The sequence below is a fragment of the Urocitellus parryii genome, chromosome 6 (genome assembly GCF_045843805.1).
Source record: "Urocitellus parryii isolate mUroPar1 chromosome 6, mUroPar1.hap1, whole genome shotgun sequence".
Lineage (NCBI taxonomy): Eukaryota > Metazoa > Chordata > Mammalia > Rodentia > Sciuridae > Urocitellus > Urocitellus parryii.
Window position 1 is genome coordinate 131879669 of NC_135536.1, and position 23434 is coordinate 131903102.

Sequence of the window (23434 nt, forward strand, 5' to 3'; positions counted from 1 at the left end):
AATACAATGTACCCTGTGATCCAAAATGTTACTACCCAAAGAACTTCGAGGCTAGACCTTCTGAGAGCTGAGAAAATCACAGAGTACTTCACAACTCTTCCTGTAGCCTTTGTTTTTAATATTTTTAAATTTGTATTTTTTGAAGAAGCAATCCATATAATTCAAAATTCAAAAGGTATAAAAGAGTATAGAACAAAGTCTCTGTTCAACTTCTTTTCTGCAGTCATCTTGTTCCTTTACCTGGAAACTAAAGTTAGCAGGGTTTTACATATTTTTCCAAAGATGAATGAAATGATGTATCTACAGGTGAATGTGAATGAAACCCAAGTCCATCTCTAAATTCCTAGGATAGAGCAGGAGGTAGTTTTGGGAAATTGGCATATCCTTACAATCCCATATAAAACTTTCTTAAGGGCTGGGATTGTGGCTCAGCGGTAGAGCGCTTGCCTAGCATGGGCGAGACCCGGGTTCGATCCTTGGCACCACATAAAAATAAAGGCATTGTGTTGTGTCCATCTACACCTAAAAAATAAATATTTAAAAAAAAACTTTCTTAAAAACACAAACTAAAACATTTTCTTTCTTCAGCTGATATGTTCTATGTCCCTACTATGTACCAGGTGCTAACTGGACTACATAGGGAAGATACAGTGACATGACACCCAAGACCTTACAGAGCTTGAAAATCTGATCAAATATTATACAAGTAAACTTAAAAATTATTTAATAAAAATGTGATACATGCTATGAATGAAATTGGGATTGCATAATTAGAAGGCTTAACTGAGTGTGAGGGACCAGGGAAGGAAGATCACCTCTCCAAGGAAATGACACATAAATAGACAATGGTGAGGAGAACCACTGGGCACAGTGGGCACAGGAGTGGCTTCAGGTGAATGTGTAAGATGCCACTTTCTGAACTGCCAAGAGCTCAAGACATCAGCGTTATATTGTTTTCTTGAAATGTCAGAATACAAAGGGACCAAACCTTGAAGACCCTACATTAAGTGAGAGAAGACAGTCACAAAAGACCACTTACTACATATGATTCCATTTATAAAAAGTGTCCTGAACTGGGAAATTGATGTGGATGTCCAGGGGTAGGAGGCTGGGTGGGGAACTGGATGTCAAGGGATTGCTGTGGGTTTGAGGATTTTGTAAGGGATATGAAAAATGTTTTCAAGTGACTGGGGTGATGGTTTTACAGCTCTGTGACTACACTAAAGCCTACTGTACACTCCAGATGGGTGGATTTTCTTAATAACACTGTTTTTATAAAAAGACAGGGACTGGGGCTGGGGATGTGGCTCAAGCGGTAGCGCGCTCGCCTGGCATGCATGCGGCCCGGGTTCAATCCTCAGCACCACATACAAACAAAGATGTTGTGTCCGCCGAAAACTAAAAAAAATAAATATTAAAAAAAATCTCTCTCTCAAACAAACAAACAAACAAACAAACAAAAAACCAACCAACATGTCATTTTTCTTACCTCTCTACATTTTTGAAGATATTGCATTTGTCATCTCTAATAGTCAGCTGGAAGGCCAAGGCTGCGTGATGGCTCTCCAGCACAGCAGTGTCATTGTACAAAATGGCCAGCTCGCTCCCTGCATTGCACAAGAAGGAGTTGGTCCTCCCAGGGTGATCCACATCATGAATGGTGGCTGCGATGAGAGCAGCGACCTCATCAACTGGATCTAAACTTTCCTGAAAACAGAGATCTTTTTAAAACTGGGGTATGGCACTGTAGACATATATAGCTTTCTCTGTCCTGTTACTTGAAGGTAAGAATACCTCAGATTTCTGAGAAAAGCACATACATTTTCCTCTCTCCACTCTGAAACAGCAATCTCTCCACATATGTGTTTACTAGAGAACATTCTGATTCTCAGGATGAACAAGTTAAGGACTTAACCAAATGGAAGGTGTCCTCAACAGACAAAAACAAGTCACCTCCTCAGCCAGTCTTTCTCCAAACCTCACAAAAAAGATATTTAAAGATATTTACTTAAACTAACATATGCAAATATTATAAGAGAAAAATAACTTCAAAATATACATTACTTAAACATGGAAAAATTCTTCAAAGGGCCAAAGAACTTAACATAATGAAGACATTACGTTAAGTGAGTCAGGAGAAAGGCGGGTTTTGAAGAAATTGATAATTTAACATTTATTTCTGTGATACTGACCTAGGAAATTTAGAAGTTTATTGAGACATATGTTCTACTACGAGATCACATTTGAAAATATTCTACAGATACTTGAAAAGAAGATGTGCATCTAGTAAATCAGCCTTGTCAGTTAATTTGACTTAAATTAAAATTTAATAGTCTTAGCTTTAAATGGGTGAATTGTATGGTGTATGAATTATACTTCAATAAATGTTTTTAACTACGTTTGTAAATTTAAATTATCTCTGAATATATATTTATAGAGTAGTTCGAAAGCAATAAGTATAGTAAAAATGTGTGGTCTTTATATGCTAAGTCATACTGACGCAGACATCCCTTGACACTTGTTTTCATAATTTGTAAAATAGTTCTCTCTGGACTTTTGATCTACCTGTGGTCTTGATCTTTAAAATAACAGAATGAAGGGTAAGGGCAACTGAAAGATCCTGCTCTGAGGTCTGCCTTTCAGAGAGGAATTACCTTTTGCTCAAGCCCTCCACATGCCAGAACAACATCCTTCACCTTATTCAATTACACATACTAGTCTCGTGTTATGCAGGACAAAATGTGACCAGAAGGCAACAAGTCCTGTGGGACTGTGGCCATGCTTGGTCTTAGGCAGAAGCTTCAGACACTAAAGTGCTTTGGCAAGACCCAAATGTGGCCTGTGTGTCTGAAAGGAATCATCACTCCACCCATTTGGTGGAGTTTTAAACTTTAAATCCGGGCAGGAGATGGGAAGCTGCTGCTTCAGACACAATATCTGGCAGCAATGCAAGCAAGTTCTTGAGAAGGACAGTCAGGAATAAATGTCTAGATGAGAAATGATGGGGACAGGAGGAGGGAGAATGAATCTGATACCATTTAGATGCAGGATCAGATGTCGAGGGGGAGAGGGCTTGAGGAGCAGAAGAACCAAGGATGATTCTAGATTTCTGACTTGTTATCTGGATGAATGATGGACCCTAGACTAGGCAGATAACCTGGGGTGGGAGTAGTGCTGGAGCAAAGATGGCAGAATTGGGCTCTGACCCTCACTGACTAAGAGGTGCTATGCAACAGCTATTTGGCTGCATCTGCCTACAGACTCAGGGTGAGATCCCCACAAGAACCTGTCCTTCCTGGCTCTCTCTCCATGGACCAAATCCTGTTTCTTGTACTCCCACAGAATGGCTGGACGTAGGTTATAAATTCACATAGTAATTCCTCAGAAATACAAATGTTGCTTCCTGCCTGATTTCTCAAGTGAGCTCTCCATGTGTATGCCAGGCTGCACCTGAGTGGTCACTCTGCCTATCACTTGGTGGAGGCAGAAACCCTAGACTCTCCCCCACTGCTCCTGCCATTAAAAATGGAGTACAAGCATGGGCTCACCTTTATCCTCTGTTTGTACAGAAAATAGGCAGTGGCGTGAAGAACATCAGCAGCATGTGTAGAATTGTGGTAGGGGTTAGAAGAATGATAGTTTGCTTCAATAATTTGTAACCAGGATTTCAGTGTTGACTCCGAGCAGTTTAAGAATTCACAGATTCCAAAGTGAGCAAATATTTTGAGACCAAGATAAATCAAAGGTCTACAGATAAAAACATATACCAAATATAAACAAAGCAAAGAAACAGGCTAAGTGTTCTGAGCCCCAAATAGATTCAGATCTAATAAACAAATCCAAATCAGACTGCAGGGTGTGTAGGGCAGCCAATTGGAGTTGCCTCAGATGTGCTGTCCTCTTTCTGCAGCAGTTGACAACCCTGTGCAGCTTCTAGCTTCAGGGGGCCAAGATGGGTGAGAGCTAGCTGCTCACAATAGCCAACTTCTGGCCCAGCCTCCTTTGGAGGCTCCCCATCTGCTGGGGGGAGGTTGGCTACCTGCCCTTCCTTATTCAGATTTCTACTTGCACTACTGGGTTCCTCAAAATAATCCTTTGTCCAGGCTACTTTTATGCCACTTTGAACCCTATCCTCTCATTGGACTTGCTGGACCTATGTCAGATGTCCTGCCTAGAAGAAAATTCCTGAGAATTACATCTGAGTGGTCTTCTCTACTCCACTTGTCTTTGTTAGGGCCCAGGGAAGTAGAAAATATCAGAAGGTGAACTGATTTTGCATAAGCAAAGTGGAGGCCTCCTGGGGACAGTTTATCCAGACTGGGATGAGTACTGATGAATCATCCACAGCCCACCAGAGCACACCTCTCCTGAAATCCCTGCCAGCAGCCCTGGTGGCATCAACTATGTGAATGTCCCCCTTCTGCATGCCAAGCTCACCCCTTTGGTTAACACCTCTCAACCAGCAAGGTACAAAATAAAGCAAGATCCCATTCTTGCCCCTGCTCTGCAATCAAACCCAGATGAGGACAACTGGGGTTTTGAATGTTCCCCATGCCTGTCACCAACATGGTCAGCTCTTAAAAATGTGTGTGTGTGTTCCTAATCAATGTTGGTTCAAGACTCTGGGTGATGGTAGTGGGGTGTTGCTGCTATTGTCAATAATTACACTACAAAAGAAATCAGTATCCTATTTCACGGAAAAAACCCTCCACTATTTGGAGGCATGAAGTCACTTGCTCAGTTTTGTGCTTTGCACTAACCTGCCATCTATGTGGTATCCAGGCAAGGGCTCCCTCCAGAAAACTCCTTCCTCAGCTTTTCTCCCTAGACCAGGGCCTCATTCTTCATGCAACCCATGCTCCTTGGCAGGCCTCCTCCATGCAGGCCCCTGGAGCGCAGTTCTCCATCTGCAGAGTTCCCCACACTCACCTATTATGGGTGGCAGCCTCCAGTTCAAAAATATCAAAGTCCCAGTATTCCACATTTTCCAGGCCTCGAGCTATCCGCGATGGGACATCGTGAAGGGAAATGGGAGTGATTATACTATGTGAAACCTGTTGAAGGTCTGCAAAGTGATGTAATGTAGAGACCAAAATTAGTAGGTTAATAGCATTTGCTGTTTCTTAGGGAGGACAGAACTGCATCAAGGGATGGTTGCTTTGTTTCTGAGGCTTTATGATATACCAAGAAACCTCTTACTGATGAGAAAAATTATTTTCATCCCTTAAACCTTGACTTTTATTATAGGAAGTGATCCAAAAATTAAAAACAAAAAAACTTACTTTTTGTTGAAAGAACATATTCATTCCCTGATAATCTTCGCAAACCATCCTGATAAAAAACAAGGAAACAAGAAAAAGAAGTCATGGCTGTTCTTTCCTCTGTGAAAACTCTAGCTGGTCAGCCCCAGAGGATGGCTCAGGGCAGCCCTCCCCTTCCTGAACACCAGGGAGGTTAGCTCCAGACAGGCGTTGGAAGCCCAGCATTCCTGCCTCACTCTGGGGCTGCTCTGGTATCTTAGAGACAACTCCCCTCTGCCCTCAGTCTTTCCCCACCATTTTCTTGCTACTCTCTTCACCCTAAGGACACTGTATCTCTATGGAACACTGGATCTTTTCTTGCCTTCTAAGTGACTTCAGTTTCCCTTGGTGACTTTCCTGGGCTCCTCCCCACTGCTCCCAGAGCTTGGGGCCTGGTTTGTAGGCACCCATCTGCTTCAGTCCATGGTCCTTCTCATCTAACTTCCAGGGGACTTGCCCACCCTGCCCCCATCATTCTCATTTCTGGCCTACAGGCTGGAGAAGCCTTTGTCACAAGGCCACAGTTAGAGAGCCATTCTACCTCCAATAGTTTGCCTAAAATCCTATTTTTATGAAATCAAATGGTGAATTCCATTCCTAACCAAGAAAACAGCTGGCAGAGAAGAATGGATGAACTGTGTTCTTGTGAGAGCTCCACTCTAGACAAGCTACAGGAGGCGTCCAGGGTACCCCAGGAATTTACACACAAAACCCCCTTCTAGTGACATTCTTTTCCTATGGCCTTTTTTCCTCTGTAGTTATCCAAACTGGAATGCTTTGGAGGGGAAACTGCCCCACCCACTGGCACCTTTTTAGACACATATGTCAGGAAAAAGACAGTCTTCCTGTTTTGCAATTTGATATGCAACATTCAATATGTGTTTTTCTGTCCCAGTTTTCTAAGACTTTAATAAAAAGTTTTATTTAAATAAATTACTCATTAAAACCTCAGGAACACTGGAGACTGGGACTAGTAAACTGTCTAGAATATTGTCCATCCTTCCCTGCTCCAGACTGAGGTTCCCTAGGAGGTGAGCAGCAGGTGACAGCTGGGCAGGAGAACAGATGAACCCAGATATGGGGGAGTTTAGTCCTTGATGAGCCCCACACATGATGCCCTGTTTGCCTCTTTGTTTAAACAAATAATCTCTGAGAAAACAAGCTCTTAGCTAGTAGCCTGGTCAAATAAACTTACAGACATTAAGCCCCCGACGAGGTCACTGGCATGAGGATCATCATCCTTAGCACCGAACTGTGGTGAATATAACTCAGTGGTTCTCAAAATTTCTAACACACGGTCCAAGGCTTCTGTCACAGGCATGGGACTATTTTCCTGGGCAGCATTGATGATATTGATTACCTACATTATGGAAAGAAAAGACCAAAGTTTCCAACCTTAAAACAATTGGACAGAAATGGGGAGTCAAACTTGACAGTGCTTAACTATGCCACTACACTAACTTAAGACTAGGTAAAATGTTCTTGAAACATCCTCTTCAGCACCACACAACTCTAAGAGCCATCTGATTGTTGTGGGTCCCTGTCTTGTCAGGGTAACAATGCCCTGAGAGTACAAGGGTCTCTGCTCAGTGGAGACTGATCACCGCACTTCACCTTGGTGATGGGTGCCTCGATCGTCATGGAATGTATCCGGGCCAGGGAGGAGTGTCGTCTCTGGTTGTTAACTGTGGAGGAAGGATCAGAAATCAGGGTATGCACAGCCTTGTTCCCTGACAGCCCAGGGATCCCTGACCTCCCTCCCTCTCCAGTCCTCAGTGTGCTCAACTGTATTACGGGAGTGGAGGTGGGGCACAACTAGAGCTGCAGGGCTTCGGAGCTTCCTTCCTATCCTGACAACTTGCATTTTGGTACAGCCCACTCTGCTTCCTGCAGTTCTAGGCACTAGGATGCACACATGTCCCCATGGATTAACTACTGATGTCACAGCCATAGAGAAAACAACCTAGCAAGTCAAGGCCAAATAGCCCCTTTTTTGTATCTGTAACAATAGGCTTTATAATTTTTCTGACTGGTGCTCTCCAGGAGTAAAAATGTTCTGGAAGACAATGCCACACAGGCTCTTTGTTTTATATATGGCAGGAACAATATTAAATTCACCATTAACTGAAATAAATCACTTTCTGGATAAATTTTTATAAGTCTCTCTGATGTTCTATACTGTTAGGCTTAATCTAGGCTGATTAAGTAAACTGAACTGAAGCAAGTTGCAACTCTTAGGCTCAAAGTAAATTTGTGTTGCTCCTGTCAAGACATGGCTCCTTCGAGGTAGGAGAGGCCTGGGCAATGGATAGGCAGGAGAAACTGATTTAGAGTCCTCCATAGCTCTGAACACCCACTGTCAGGCCAGCTGCTGCTTCCCAGAGGCCATCTAGGTCAGAGCCTATTCCACAGCTGATGCATCAGTTTCAATGTACCAACAGAGAAGCTGAGGCCAAGGAGATACGCTGTTCAAAGTTAACCAGGCTGGTGTTCTCAAATGCTTTAAATTTTGGAGACCAACAAAACTTCTTAAATCTAATTTTAGTATATAGTTGTCTAATTTCCATTTTATACAAATCAGTCATTAAACCAAAAAACAACTCCTATTTTATCACTGTCAAAAAGGGACTTGTTCTAATTTAAAAATATAATAAGTCAGATGCAAGGCAAACACCTATAATCCCAGTCACTTGGAGGCTGAAGCAGGAGGATCACAAGTTCCAGGCCAGACTTAGCAACTTAGTGAGACCCTGTCTCAAAATTTTAAAAAACTTCAAAAATGGTTGTGGATGTAGCTCAATGGTAAAGCATCCTTGGTTTCAATCCATAGTACCAAAATAAACAAATACAATAAATAAAAAAATCAATAAGTTTATTAAGAAACAATAGAGATCTATTGTATGTTACTATTAAAGCAATAACAATGTCTTAATTATTTAAAACTGCTAAGAGTAGATTGTAATTGTTCCCATCACACACAAAAAAATAAGGATGAGAAGTAATATATGTATTAATTAGCTCCATTTAGTCATTCTCCAGTGTATAAACCTAGGTGAACCTCAAAAACATTAAAATGAGTGAAAGAAGTTTGACTGAAGAGAATAAGTATGATATGATTCCATTCCCATGAAGCACAAGAAGAGACCGAATTGATTTAGGGTGCTAGAGATCAGTGGTGAAGGGTGTGTGTAAACATAGATTTCCTGTTTCTATTTTGTGTGAAGGTTACATGAGCGAAACAGGTTGTCAAAATCCACTGAACTAAAATTTGATATCTGATTAAAAATGATTTCAAAAAGCAAATGATTAAAAAAAAACAGAAATGGGGCTGAGGTTGTGGTTCAGTGGTAGAGTGCTCGCCTAGCATGTGTGAGGCCCTGGGTTCAATCCTCAGCACCACATATAAATAAATAAAGATATTGAGTCCAACTACAACTAAAAAATAAATATAAAAAAACCCAGAGGGGCTGGGGATGTGGCTCAAGCGGTAGCGCCGGTGGCCCAGGTTCGATCCTCAGCACCACATACAAAACAAAGATGTTGTGTCTGCCGATAACTAAGAAATAAATATTAAAAAAAAAACCAGAAATGTACAAAGGCCCAACAGAAGTAATAGAGAATCATGGGAATGCCATGATGATAGCCACACTGAAGATGATGATGGTAGCTATCCTCAGACAGTCCCTGGGCAGTGCCATCATCCTTAGGATACAGATATGGCAGTGGAAGCACAGAAATCCACTCTCAAGATGAACCTGGGACTGAACCAAGGTCATTCTGATGCCAAAGCCCATTCTCCTTCCCATAGCACCACACTTTCCCAACTGGCCCCCAACCCTGCCCTTGCAGCAGAGATATAATCTGTACAGTCCTCCCAGTGCAAGCACCCACAGCATGTCATCTGAGCTGCACTACAAAACTGTGGAGGGCACCAGGGCAGATATAATTCTAGCTATCTCCTTGACTCTGTTTATCTTTTGAATGAGTAATAGCTAGCCTTGTGTCTTTCCTATTCATCTTTTGGCCAAAGAATGTACATAACTAGCAGTCATATTTGCCTCCTCGGTCTATGAACAATTTTTAGTACATTAAAAATGCCACATCATTTAGGCTATGCATCTCCATGACCTTCTTAAAAAAAAGTTCATGGGGCTGGGGTTGTGGCTCAGTGGCAGAACACTTGCCTAGCATGTGTGAGGCACCGGGTTTGAACCTCAGTACCACATATAAATAAATAAAAAATAAAAGTACATGAACAACTAAAAAATATTATATTCATTTAGAACTTAAATAATATTTGCTTAATGAGAATCTCACAATCTCCAAATCGGTTCACCCCTTCCCCAAAGGTAAGCTTCCATAGCAAACTGCAAGTTGTAAGGGAATCCCGGAGTTACCAGGTGTCATTATATAACTACAAGGGATCAAATGACATCTGCTGTTGTAGTTTAGAAAATCCACATAGAATATGTAGTAAATGTTTCTTTTCTTTTTCCTTATTCCCTGACTATTAAAAGCTTGAAATGGAGCCAACTGGAAAGGGTGTGGGAGGGGATGGACCCCTTCTGTGGAAGCCTAGTGTAAGGTGACCAGGACATAAGACTGGGAAGGTGGGTTGGGCATTATCCTATTTTCTTCTCCCATCTTTGTCACTCACCTTCACTTCGAGAGGCAACAGATTTAATGTCGAGTGAGCTTTTCCTCCTGTCTTTATGTTTGCCTGTCTGATTATCTGTGGAAACAATTTGATTATAAATCATCTTTTCAGAGATGTTAACAACATATTGGCAAAGGAAATAAAGCTGAATTTTTAACAACATCAAATTTAAGAACTAGAACACTGTTTAAGATGCCCCCCCAAATCAGCGCAGCATAGAGAAGAACGAAGAACCCAGTCTTGAGGGGGTGGACATTCATAAATAAGAGCTTCAACAGTCCCATGATACAAAATAACAACTGGCAGAAATGGTCTCAGGAGTATTTCTATTACATTTGCATATATTTGGAAAAAATGATTGAAAGTTTGATCCCCATTCACCCTTGCCCTAAAGGAGAAAAAAAAAATCTTCTCTATAACATAAGTAAAATGTCCCTGAGAATGTTGTTCTCATCATGGAAAATGCTGTTTGGGGTGTGTTTTGAAGGCCTTTCTCCTCTGACTCCCCGCTTTTTTTTTTTATAAGAGGCACTAGTGCTCTCCTAGGCTCCAAATGAGATTGTCTTTGACTCGTCTCCAGTGCTGACTCCTGCTAGTCCCCGACAAGGCAAGCTTTTCTATCCTTCCTGCCATTCCTCTGTGCATTTGCTGTGTACCCCATGAGGTATTGGAGCCTTCCTGCCTACCCTCGTTATCTCCATTTCACAGATGAGGAAATGGAGCCCAGCTGCAGATGTCCATATGGCTGGGCAGGAACTCTGGATGGGCTCTCCTCTCCTCATGCTCAAGGAGAGGCTTCTCTGTCTCACTTGGCATCTTCATCTCGACCCTTCCAATCCCCTACTCACAGACGAGACCCCAGTGCAGGCCCTTAGTCCTCCTTCTGTACCATCAAGAAATTTCTCACCTGCTCTTTGCGGAAGCCTGATTGTCTTCTCTATGGACACAGTGACTTGTCAAGATCACCAATGACCTATTTGTTACTCTGAAGACCACAATTCAGTTCTTAACCCTATCAGACACAACTGATCCCCTTAAGATTGTCCTGTTTTGTGAAATCCACACTCTCCTCGTTTTCCTTCTACCTCTTAACTGATTCTTCCTTTACTCCTTTTCTTGGCCCTCTGGTTACTTTCCAAAGGTTCTAGCTTTAGCCTTTCTTCTCTTCTCAGGCAACACAACTTCCGTGGAAGATGTTACTCCTTCCTACAGTTTTAATCAATTCCTGCATTATCTGTCTGTCTCTGGCCTCTCTCCTGAGGTCCAGACTTACGTCTTACAGATGCCAGTCAATTCCATTTGAAAACTCTTCAGGTACTGCAATGGACTCACTGACCTATTTTCTGAAGCTGCTCTTTATTCCAGGTCACGGAACTGCATCTAACTTTTGTTTAAGGTAGAGGCAAGTCATCCATGACTTCTTCCCTTCTCTCCCTCAAATGGTCAACCAAATCCATGGACTCCACCTCCTAAATACCTCTTTCTCTACCCATGCTCTGTCCCTATCCTAGTTCAGACATTCATCGTAATAACAAGTGTCCTCCAGGCCCCAACCTTGCCCATTCTCTACCAGCAGCATAACAAGCCTGGGCTCAATGGCTCACCAATATTTAGGAAAAGATTCAAACTCTTCAGTGTGGCACTCAGAGTCCCACAAGATCTGGAACTCCTCTCTAAAGCCATCATCTCACAAACATTGGTACCAACAGCTGCTTGGGAATGTACCTCCTTCCCAATTCTGATCCTCTGTGAAGAGGCAGTTCAGGAACCATAAGCTGTGGGAAATTTTCCCATACCATCCCAATAGAACAGGGAGATGTCTGGCTTTACTGTCTTCCTTGCCAACTGTGAACAACCTGAGATCAGGGACAGTCCTCCCTAGGTGACCAGCACTGCACTAGCACATACTAACAGATGCTCGATAAATATGCACCTGCTTTGCCAAACACCTACATATTCTGTGCACAAATGAAAGTGCTATTGAAGACAACCACTCTGATTCTGTGACTCCCCTACATGGAATCCTCCAGTACCTCAGAGATTAGAGAATGGTTTCAAGGCACAATCTGCCTGCAGAGACCTGCCTCTCCCTCACATTGGCCTTAACTATGTGTTGCATCAGCACAACTGCTTTGCCCCATCTCTGGAGCAGCCTTGACAATGGCTGCTCCTGTGGGATAAAAATGTACCCTCCCTAGATGCTCACTCCTTCAAAGGGCAGCTTCTCTCAACCAATGCTCTCAATGCTGTGCCACATCTCCTTTCTCTTGAGCTTCGTGATGACTTATGTCCACACTGCTGTCCACCAACACTGGGCTGTGAGCTTATCGTTTGTTCCTTGTTCTGTTCCCTTTTATCCATTCAACAAATATTCACTGGGCACCTACCCTGTGTCAGGCCCTAAGACTGGTATTATAATCTGGATTCTGAATGTCCCCCAAGGGCCCATGGGTTTAAAGCCTTGGTTCCCAGAGTGGCACTACTGGGAAGTGGTAGAAGCTTTAAGAACTAGGGCCTAGTGGGAGGGCTTCAGTCGCAAGTTAATTACCTGAGATATTTTGTTATAGTGAGAGAAAGCTAACACAACTAGCACTAGGGATGGAAGATGAATAAGATGTAGTCCATGTCCTCAAAAGGGGTGGCCTAATGGAGAGCAAGGGCAGATAAATCAAGAGTTAAAGCAACCATTCTGAAGGCAGGAGGAGTCAAGCAGTGTGTGTATCAGAGGTGGGCAAGAGTGGAAGAAACAGACACAAATTTAATTTTTCTTTTTCTTTCTTTTTTTTTTTGAGAGAGACAGAGAGAATTTTTAATATATATATATTTTTTTTTAGTTTTTAGCGGACACAACATGTGGTGCTGAGGATCGAACCTGGGCCGCATGAATGCCAGGCGAGTGCGCTACCGCTTGAGCCACATCCCCAGCCCCCGCAAATTTAATTTCTATTGAGACATTTTAAAGCTACTTTATGTAAATACTAGATCCTCTTGTTTCCAACAGCCCTGATAGGATTTTTGCTCCCTTCAGTCCCTGTAGCATGTTATAAATGCTTCTTAAGCAATTTTTACCCCGTGGGTGGAGATGGGCCATGCACACCTCAACCCTGTCTGCCCAGTGCCCAGTTCTCAGAAGTTGAATACCAGGGGATAAAAGAGGAAGTGTGACCTTTAATTCCTACAGACTGCAGCTCCTGAAGGGCCACATACTTAGTGAATGCTCAACAAATGCAGACCCGCCTCAAGTACCAGGCCTGTCAGTGGAGAGAACACAGAAGAGGACTCTGTAGCTGTGGCCTGGGCCCAGTACCACCCACTACTTCACCTTCCTGCTTTTGTTTTCCTCTTCTGTAAAATGAGATCCTTAACCAGCTAAGTCCCATCATCCCAGGTGTGGGACATGTATAAAAACTCAAACTGAGCAAAAAATATATACAATTCAGTAACTTTTGAAATAGATTTTTTTTTAAGTTCTATTCTTTTGAGAAAAGAATGATTAGGTCAATGATTAGAGCATTCATATATATGAAAAATATATAAAGGAAATATGAGCTGTAGATTATGATTTCCAACCCATTTTAATGTACCTCTGCCAATTTCATTGAAATATTTGCAGAATTGAAAATTTGGGACTTAATGGGTTAAATTCTGTCCTTTTTTTTTTTTTTTTAAGTACAGAAACATCAGCAGCATGTTTTTGGCCCCCTGGGTAAATCCAGGAAATGCTGGAGAAGCAGTGGGGGAAGGGAGAGATGGTAGCCAGTCACCACCCCTCACCTGCAGCAACTTCCTCCCAACTGCATTAACCCTGCAGCTTGGCAGTAGGAGTTTTAGTATGGAAATGGGAAGAGCTCAAGTCCCCAAGTCACTGTGCCAAGACCTCAGCCGACTGCTTGAGCCCTTGCATGGGCACTCTCTATAATGCAGGCACATGTGGAATGCTGCTCTGCATCACACTACCTGTGGACAGCCAGTTACACAGCTGTCTGCCACCTGTGCTCTCTAGCCTCTCTACTGGATGGTGAACACTGACTATCCACTCTTCCGGAGCAGGCTTACTTCCCCAGGTGCAGGATGAGGTTCCAAGTCTCCAGTGATCTGTGGGGCTTACAGCAATAGTTCCAACCCTGGCAACAATTGACAAGACCACAGCATGAAAAGCATGCTGCGGCCTGGCCACACTCCATGCCAACAGAGCCAGAGCTTGCCTTGTTACTAGCATGCCTTGCCCACCTCCCATGTGCTGCTTCATTTTTCTGCACAGAACTTAGTACCACCTGATATGCCATTTGCTTACTGTGGATCTCACCCCTCAGCTGCAATGCAGGTTCTTCCCAAGCACAGACAGTGCTGGCTGAGTGAATGAATTCTACATCTTGCTCCCTGCCCATCTCTTAAATGTCTATTGTTGCCAGGTGCCATTCCTAGGACTTTCTTCCTGCCTCACTTCCTCTCTTTAGGAGAGCTGGCCCAGAGCCCAGAGTTTTGCCTATCACTGAATGCCACCAAACAGCTACACTAGAATGTTACAGGACTTCATATGTAATAAATTCAAACCTAAACCTTCTATTTTCTCCTGTACAAATCTGCTATTTCTCTTTTTTTTTTTGAAAGAGTGAGAGAGGAGAGAGAGGGAGAGAGAGAGAGAGAGAGAGAGAGAGAGAGAGAGAGAGAGAGAGAGAAAGAATTTTTAATATTTATTTTTTAGTTCTCGGCGGACACAACATCTTTGTTGGTATGTGGTGCTGAGGATCGAACCCGGGCCGCACGCATGCCAGGCGAGCGCGCTACCACTTGAGCCACATCCCCAGCCCAATCTGCTATTTCTCATGACCATCTTATTTTCACTTATTATTTTAATCAGTGTTATCCACAGGTCAAGCTGGAAGTGTTGTTGTCATCTGCAAGTCTTTTCTCTCTCCTGCACAGTATGCCAGTTCCCCAACTACTCTAAGGAGCTCTTCAACACTGACACTCCACTGCCTTTGGTCTCTATACCATCACACTTTCTAAGATCTGACCCCTTCAACTCACCCATTTATGAAGACACGGCCTCCCCCACAGCTTCCCCAAACTGACTTACTTGCTTACCTGACTCCATGCCTTTGTGCATGTGGCTCCTTCCACTCTGTCCTGTGGCTGACCCCCACTTCTCTTCCAAACACCTGCTCAACCATCATCATCACTGGAAGTGTCCCCATTTCCCCCCAATGTGGTATTACAAGGTAAAGTGTGCTCAGACTATTTCCATCAGGCAGTGAATTCTGTGTTCAGCCAGGGTGGGGGCCTGACCCAGAACAAATCCAGGTTAAGAGAATGGACCACTGTCACTAGACCATCAGTGAGACACAGTGTCATGTGCAAGCAAGACACAGACCAGGGAAAGGGGGTGTGCTGGGGCTTTATTACTTCTCTGGACACCTGGACTCAGCCTTCTTTCTCAGTTTGGGGGTTCCAAGGCTCCCACCACAGAAGGGAGGAGCTGAAGGTTCCCTTGCTCCACACCAAGGAAGTTATGAAGAAGCAGGTGGCCCACGCCAGCCAAATGAGTGATTTCTCCCCAGCCTGCACTGGAGTGAGGTGAGCAAGGGAGTGAGGAAGCTATTTTGCCCATGATGGTGGCAGCAACACCTCTCCCACCCCCCACCAGAGCGAGTGGTGTGCAACCATGCTGCTTCTATGGTATTCCTAGGACAGTGGGGACATTTGCCCAGTTTCTCTTTTTCCCACCCCCTTTCCAAAACTAACTAAGCTTTCCTGTCCAATCTGAAAGCTACTCTATCTCCTTCCAAATAAACTCCATTTCTATTTAAGAATTAATTTTTGTTGCATCTTACTGAGGAGTTGAGATAGTCCATAAGAGCTTCACCTGCTCTGCCAAGGCCAGCCAGCTAGGCCCTTCGAACATATGTTGCCACGGGGGACTCAGATGGGGCAGGAGGGTGGCTCAACTGGGTGATGGGTAAGATTCCTAAGTGAGTGCTGTTCAGGTGAAATGACTAAATGACCCAGTAGAACAGCGCTGTTTGAGGGGTTCTTCCCTCGCCTAACATTTCTTACAACAGTCTCACTAACTCTCCTTTCCAGTGCCAGCTGTCGCTTCCTGACTGTCCAAGCCAGGCTGTCACTGAATTTTTCTGAGCCTCAGTTTCTTCTGTAATAAAGTGTTAATGACAGCCATGCCTACTTCATAGGGCTATTCCGAAGAATTTAAATAAAACAAACAAACAACAACAACAACAACAAAAAATCAAACAGGAGAAATGCCCTGTAAGCTTGCAGTGTAGGACTGTTGCATATAGGACCACACTGGTCATGTTTATTCTGATTATTCTGTCTCCTGCAATTTGGCTTCTGCACTTACTCTTCTCCTGAAACCACACTTATACTGGTCATGTGAGCTCCTGAACATGAAAGTCCGCATTGCTGGCTCTGCTCCATGCCATCCAGCCCTCACCATTCCTCCCTTCTCCCTGTTCTGGGCAGCAGTGACACCCTACACACTCCCTCCTCCACACCCCTAGGCATGGCTTCCTCATTCTCTGAGGCAGGTGGTCTCCAGGATGCTGCCTCACCCCTCTGCTCCTTTTCCTGTCATTCTCTTCCACAGTAACCTCAAAATTTCCACTCCCCTTTACCATTCCTGGACTCCACCTCATCTGTTCCGTGGCTGTTGCTTGCTAATGCTTTTGCTGGTCTGAAACATCTGCACCTCTAATCCTTATCTCTCTGCAAAGCACAGGAACCAGTGGCCAGCAGGTAGGTGCTCAAAGAAATGTGTACGGTGAGTAAACAGAGGAGTGAATAAACACAGCCACCTAGCTGCCCACTCACACGGAAAGCATTCTGCATTGACCTCCCCAGCCCTGTCACCACACTCTAAGTCTCCAGACTGAGCCAGGTCTTCTCAACTGCTCCCTGGTTCCACACCGGCCTCACATGTGGTCACTCCTCTCTTCCTACCCCCATCACATCATTATTCCTTGCCAATGCTTTCTCTCCTCTCAGCCACAGTACTTCTGTCCCTCCTTCCATGGGAACTGTGTTACAGGCACAATCTAAGGACTTCTAGAGCTCAAGTGTTTTCTCACACCCCTGCTTGAACATCCTCTGATTCCTGATGCCTATAAATGAAAAGCTAACTTCCTGCCTACCATTTAAGGATCATATTGATCCAAACTCCTTTCCCTCCATTACCCCTTTATACTGGTCTACATTTAGTACTTGGTTTTTCTAGAACACACCCTGTACTTTCCCTCTTCTGTGCCTGTTTTTATTGCTTTTCCCTTCCCCACCCCTATTCTTATTCAAATCTGCCTCTCTCTATCTGGAACATCCTCTCTTCTGTGAGCCATCATGGCTCCACTGGCCCCTCCCCATCCGTGCTGACCACTTCCCATCACTTGCCTGGTGTCTCTTCTTGTCAGATGAAAGCTCTGGTTGCTCTTGGGGCACCTATAAGAACTGTTTCTGCATGTGCTTCAGAAATTTGGAGTCAGCATTTCAAGATTCAAAATCAACCCCTGCCACATCCTTGGGCAAATTATTTAGCCTGTCTATTTTCTTACCTGTGAAAAGGGAACTTCATCTATCAATTACTACTTCCTTGGGCTACTCCAGGACCTCAGTTAAATAAACCACACGTAAAGCACAGTGTCATGGAACAGTGAGCGCTCAGAAAAACATAGTAAACACTCCTAGAATCCATGAATAAACTCTTGTGGTGGTGTAGAAAGCATGACACTAACAGCACAAAGGTATGGAAGGTGGTCTTCTCCCTGGAGGCCCTTATAGATTAGTTGCAACCAAAGCACAGTGCCTGGGCATGGCGGGGTGGTACAGTGTCCACACAAGCACCTGATGGAATGCCACTCACCACCCCCATCTGTGAGGACAGAGCAGGAAGGGGTTTGCTGACTCCATGAAATATCTGAAGGAAACAGGTGACTCCAGGCCAGGGAGAAGCATTTGTAGTAACACAGATTGGGGATGAACACGTGGTATCCCAGGAATGGATGGGAGACAGGAGATGAGGCAAGTCTGAAGGGCCCAGTGACCATCCTATGGGCTGGTGGGGACTGTGTCAGGGCAGGTGAAGATGTCCCCAAAGTTCTGGGTGTGACACCAATCCTGTCTGCTTCTTACAGCACAGATTGGGTTTAAAACATACATTCAATACATCTTGACATAAGTCCGGTGTTTAAGTTGACCGGGCAGCAGGCTGAGACTACCCTCAGCATCTATCTGTCAGCATGCCCACCAGTGCTTGGGTCCTTGAACTCCTAACCCACCATGGGGATGCTATGGTGCTAGCAAAATAGGGTCCACAGACTTGTCAAAGGAAGGTTCTGTTTTTATTTTTTCTCCTAAAGCTCAACAGAATATAAGGTACCATACCTGTATGAGTGTCAGACTGAACACCTTCTGGTATTTTCTCAGCCTAAAAAGAAATTTTAAAAGCCATTAATTCTGGCCAGGCATGCCTGTAATCCCAGTGGCTCAGGAGGCTGAGACAGGAGGATTGAGAGTTCAAAGCCAGCCTCAGCAAAAGCAAGGTGCTAAGCAGCTCAGTGAGAACCTGTCTCTAAATAAAATACAAAATAGGGCTGGGGATGTGGCTCAATGGTTAAATGCCCCTGAGTTCAATCCCCAGTAGCCCCCCCACCAAAAAAAAAAAGCCATTAGTTCTGAATGCCTGGAAATCTTGCTGCAGTGAGCTTGGGGTCCTAGGGCTCTTCTCACATACCTTATTGTTGCCACTGCATACTCTGATAATGGACACATAGTGTCTAATTTTTCTGCAAATACAAAACAATGCATTATTTCTCTCCTGACATTAATTTGATGGACATGTAGTTAATTTTTCATTATGAAAAGAGCTCCTCCTTTTCACAACACAAAATACTTTAAGAGCATTTCTATTTTTTGGTGGCCAAGGTCAATAATAAATGAACGAACGTTTACAAACATCCTCTGGTGTCTCTGGAGAAAAGAAGTGACTTCAGTAAAAACAAAATTTGTCCCCAGTCATGACAACAAACAGTAAAAAATAAATATTTTAAATGTATTGCATGTTGACCAACCAAGAGCCTTCAGTTTCCCAACATGCTATGGATCTCACTACCCTTTATATTGACGCCCTTTTTTGACTTCTGACAAACCATCTGTTCATAGTCACTCATGGAAACAGCCAGAGGCCAACACTGGGGCCAAGGTTCCCCCTGACCTTGGTTAACCAGACTCTAAAACAAAGCATTGAGAACTGAGCTCAGAAGCTGCTGACTCTTTCCCCCATTTATTTATTGTTCCTTCAGTTTTTTCACTTTTCCCCCCTTGATAATCAAATCCCTATGCACTTATCATTAAAAAAAATTGGAAAGGACATAAAAGGGCATAGAATCAGAACAGAGAACCCACACAGATCCAGTTCCCTGAGGCCATAGCCAACTGGCAGCACAGCCTGGTGACACAGAGCACGTGAGCTGTGCAGTCAGTGCTGAGGGCTGCGCCTGGCACTAGTACACGCGGAAGTCCACACTAGGGTTAGAAACTGAATCTCTCTAAGCCTCAGTTTCTTCATCTGTAAAATGAAAACAATCATGGTGGCAGCCTCACAGGGCTGCAGTTAGGATGAAGTGGCCCGTCTGGCAAACATGGGGAGCCGAGGATGGTGGGAGACCTGCAATTGCCAGAGCCAAGCTTCTCCTATTCGCCTCCTTTCTTATCTATGACTGATCACACACTAGGTCTGACTTCACATTTTACTTTTTGCATTTAACATGATATCATACACTTTCCCTGTATAATTAGTGTTCTATGATCATCGTTTTTAGTGGTTACATGTCTTCTATTGGGTGTTCCACAGTTCATATGCATAATTTTTCACTTTCCAAATTATTTCAATTAGGTTCTAAGATCAACCATCTGATTTTTTGTTTTGGTTCCTGATACATAATGATTTCCCATCTGTAGTCATATCTGTTTTACATAAGAATTTCCATAACTGATAGCATTTAAAATATTTTTAACAAATTTGATAGGCCTTTGCAGAAATGGTATATAGGTTATAATCAAATTAGATACAAATCTTTTAAATATTAGGGAGCATTCTTATCACACAGCTTTGAAAACTGACATTCTAGATGGATGTGGTGGTGCATGCCTATAATCTCAGCTACCCAGGAGCCTGCAGTAAGTTCCAGGTCAGCCCTGGTAACTTAGTGAGACCCTGTCTTGAAATTAAAAAGATTGGGGATTAGCTCAGTGGTAGAGCCCTAGGTTTAGTACCCATACCAAGAAAAAAAAAGCCAAAACCAACCAACCAAACAACAAGAAAACAAAAAACCAACCACACAAAAATAAAACACCTGACATGCTGATTTAAATACTTCGGACTGTCCCAAGTCTGGTGTCTCTGGGCTGCAGGTGGAGGATCAGCCTGCAGCTGTGAGAAAGTCATAAAGGAAACACTCACTACCCTGGGAGATCATTCTGGTTGATACCTGGCCTCATTACAAGGCTTTTAAGTTCTGCAAGCAGTTCTGAACTTAAGTATTGAAAGCAAATTTTGCAATAACCCCAAAAATTCTGGAATGCTAACTGAAGGACATTTTCCCCCCACTTACCCTCCCTGTCCAATGACAGGTATTATCTTCACATTTTGCTGTATACTATCTCCATTTTTCTTTTTGGTATAGTGAGTTCCTTGCCACTCCTATAAGTGGAATATAAGCATCATTACTCTCTGTGTTCAAAACATAAGCCCAAGAACATTTTCCACTTCAGTTCTGATTCATTTACCATTGCTAAAGCAATTAGGATAAAGAATGATCCAAACTCCAAACCCAATCTCAGGTAATCCAACAATTCTTCCTTAAACATCCAAAAATAACCTCCTGTCACACTGCTGATGAAAGTCAGTCACCTCAATCTAAGATGTCCTGTGTTTTCAGTGGTCATCTGCTGGCAAGAGGGGTCCTGGGCTCCAAATAAAGAGCACTACCTGCTCCTCAGAACTCCTACTACTATAGTAGAGGAGGGAGCTTGGCCCAGCCCTTGATTTTGGAGAAAAAAAGTTTCAGGATGGGGCATGGAAGGAGCCATTCTGTGGCTACTTCCATCATGGACTGCTTCCAGCTTCTTTCTCTGAATGACTCAAGGCCCCCATGGGATGTGGGAGGGTTTCAGTCCCTCTTGCAGACAGGGTGGGAAGAATGAAGGCAGCCAGGACTAAACTTGGGTACCAAACTTGGGTAGAACAAACAGGTAAAACTTCAAAACGCAGGGGTGCAACTATGTCTGTCATGCCCTCAAGGTCAGACAGGCCTGGTGATTCCCTCAGTAGGGAAGGGCAGTGCAGAAGCGGGGGCATGAGAAGGGCTGTGCTGTGGTACTTCCACTTCTTTTGAGGTTTTAAGGAAGGCAGGAAGGGAGCTGGGTCTTATCACTATCCTAAAAGATTCTGAATTCAATCAAGCACTTTAAAAATATATATTCAGTTTGAATCCATCCCATTTACTGATTCTTGGTTTTAATTCTTGCGCTATAGGAGTCTTATTAAGGAAGTTAGGGCCTTCTTCTTAGCAAAAGAAACAATCTGTGAGGTGAATAGAGAGCCTACATTTTGGGAGCAAATCTTTATCCCTCACACATCAGATAGAGCACTAATATCTAGGGTATATAAAGAACTCAAAAAGCTAAACATAAAAAAAAACAACAAATAACCCAATCAATAAATGGGCCAAAGACCTGAATAGACACTTCTCAGAAGAGGATATACAATTAATCAACAAATATATGAAAAAATGTTCATCATCTCTAGCAATTAGAGAAATGCAAATCAAAACTACTCTAAGATTTTTCATCTTACTCCAGTCAGAAGGGCAGCTATTATGAAGACAAACAACAATAAGTGTTGATAAGGATGTGGGGAAAAAGGCAAACTCATACATTACTGGTGGGACTGCAAATTGGTACAGCCAATATGGAAAGCAGTATGGAGATTCCTTGGAAAACTGGAAATGGAACCACCATTTGACCCAGCTATCCCTCTCCTCCGTCTATACTCAAAGGACTTAAAAACATCACACTACAGCGACACAGCCACATCAATGTTTATAGCAGCACAATTCACAATAGCTAAACTTTGGAACCAACCTAGATGCCCTTCAGTAGATGAATGGATAAAAAAAATGTGGCTTATATCCACAATGAAATATTACTCGGCAATAAAAGAGAATAAAATCATGGCATTTGCAGGTAAATGGATGGCATTGGAGAAGATAATGCTAAGTGAAGTTAGCCAGTCCCAAAAAAACAAATGCTGAAATGTTTTCTCTGATATAAGAAGGCTGATTCATAGTGGGGTAGGGAGGGGGAGCATGGAGGAACAGACGAACTCTAGATTGGGAAGAGGGGTGGGAGGGGAAGGGAGGGGGCAGGGGATTAGCAAGGATAGTGGAATGTGATGGACATCGTTATTCAAAGTACATGTATGAAGACATGAATTGGTGTGAACATACTTTATATAGAAACAGAGATGTGAAAAATTGTGCTGTATATGTGTAATAAGAATTGTAATGCATTCTGCTGTCAGTTTTTAAAAAATCAATTAAAAATTTAATATATATATATATATATTTTTAAATTCAGGATCTTCTTCTCTAATCCTTTCTGAATAATCATGCAGCTGACAGACCCCAAGCCAAGGTATAACAGGCTGTACCAGCCAAAACTCCATGGTCCCCAAAGGAGCAGGATGAATAGCCAATAATGTGGGTTAGGAGACAGAGTTCTAAGTGTTCTGGTTGCCAATGGAAACAAAAAATTTCCTTAGCATAAACCATATTTACTTATAAATATATAAAAATACTTTTTATGAATATCATGTAAGCTTTAATTCCTACAAATAACAGTACTACCTTAGAATGCTGTCAAAAAGATTTAGTTAATAATGCACACAGGCTCTTAGCCATGTCTTCACGCACCAGGAGCTTTCAGTAAGTAGCCTGCTGCAGATGCATGTGGTTCTGCACAGGCATCTATCTCCAGGAGAACCCTCTGCAGCACAGCAGTAAGGCCCATACCTCCCTTTTTTCCAGTACAAGCTAGTCACCAAGCTGGGCTTCTCTGGCTACTGATGCAGCCCTTCTTGGCACCCAGTGCCTTGAGAATTAAATCATCGTCACCCAGCTGTCCTACCACGGAGCCAGCACAGTGCTTGCACATGGTAAACAATCAAGGAACACTTGGGGCTTTGTTTACTGAGAGGCTGAGGTCAACAACAGAATCCTGGCCACCAGGCTAAGGAATCTGAGCACTACATTGAGGGAGTGATGTGACAAAATTATGATTTAATAAGACTATTCATACGACAATATAAGGTGGACTGAGTGGAGGTACCCAGTAGGAAAGGGGGAACTGAAAGGGAGAAAAGAGGAAGCATCACAGAAGTTAAGGAAGGTCAAAGTTTAAAACAGCC

General features: G+C 43.2%; 1 protein-coding gene across 1 annotated transcript in view; it reads right to left on the reverse strand.

The window, feature by feature from the left end:
• Nucleotides 1-23434, reverse strand: part of Pde8a (phosphodiesterase 8A) — a 154679-nt gene that overhangs the window by 11674 nt on the left and 119571 nt on the right. Inside the window, exons 9-18 of the mRNA XM_026388247.2 lie at nucleotides 20580-20668; nucleotides 18701-18752; nucleotides 18352-18394; nucleotides 9958-10032; nucleotides 6915-6985; nucleotides 6496-6660; nucleotides 5283-5331; nucleotides 4930-5065; nucleotides 3549-3747; nucleotides 1490-1707 (exon numbers count right to left, since the gene is read on the reverse strand). Coding sequence (XP_026244032.2) covers nucleotides 1490-1707; nucleotides 3549-3747; nucleotides 4930-5065; nucleotides 5283-5331; nucleotides 6496-6660; nucleotides 6915-6985; nucleotides 9958-10032; nucleotides 18352-18394; nucleotides 18701-18752; nucleotides 20580-20668 — 1097 coding nt within the window. The remainder of the gene's footprint in view (nucleotides 1-1489; nucleotides 1708-3548; nucleotides 3748-4929; nucleotides 5066-5282; nucleotides 5332-6495; nucleotides 6661-6914; nucleotides 6986-9957; nucleotides 10033-18351; nucleotides 18395-18700; nucleotides 18753-20579; nucleotides 20669-23434) is intronic.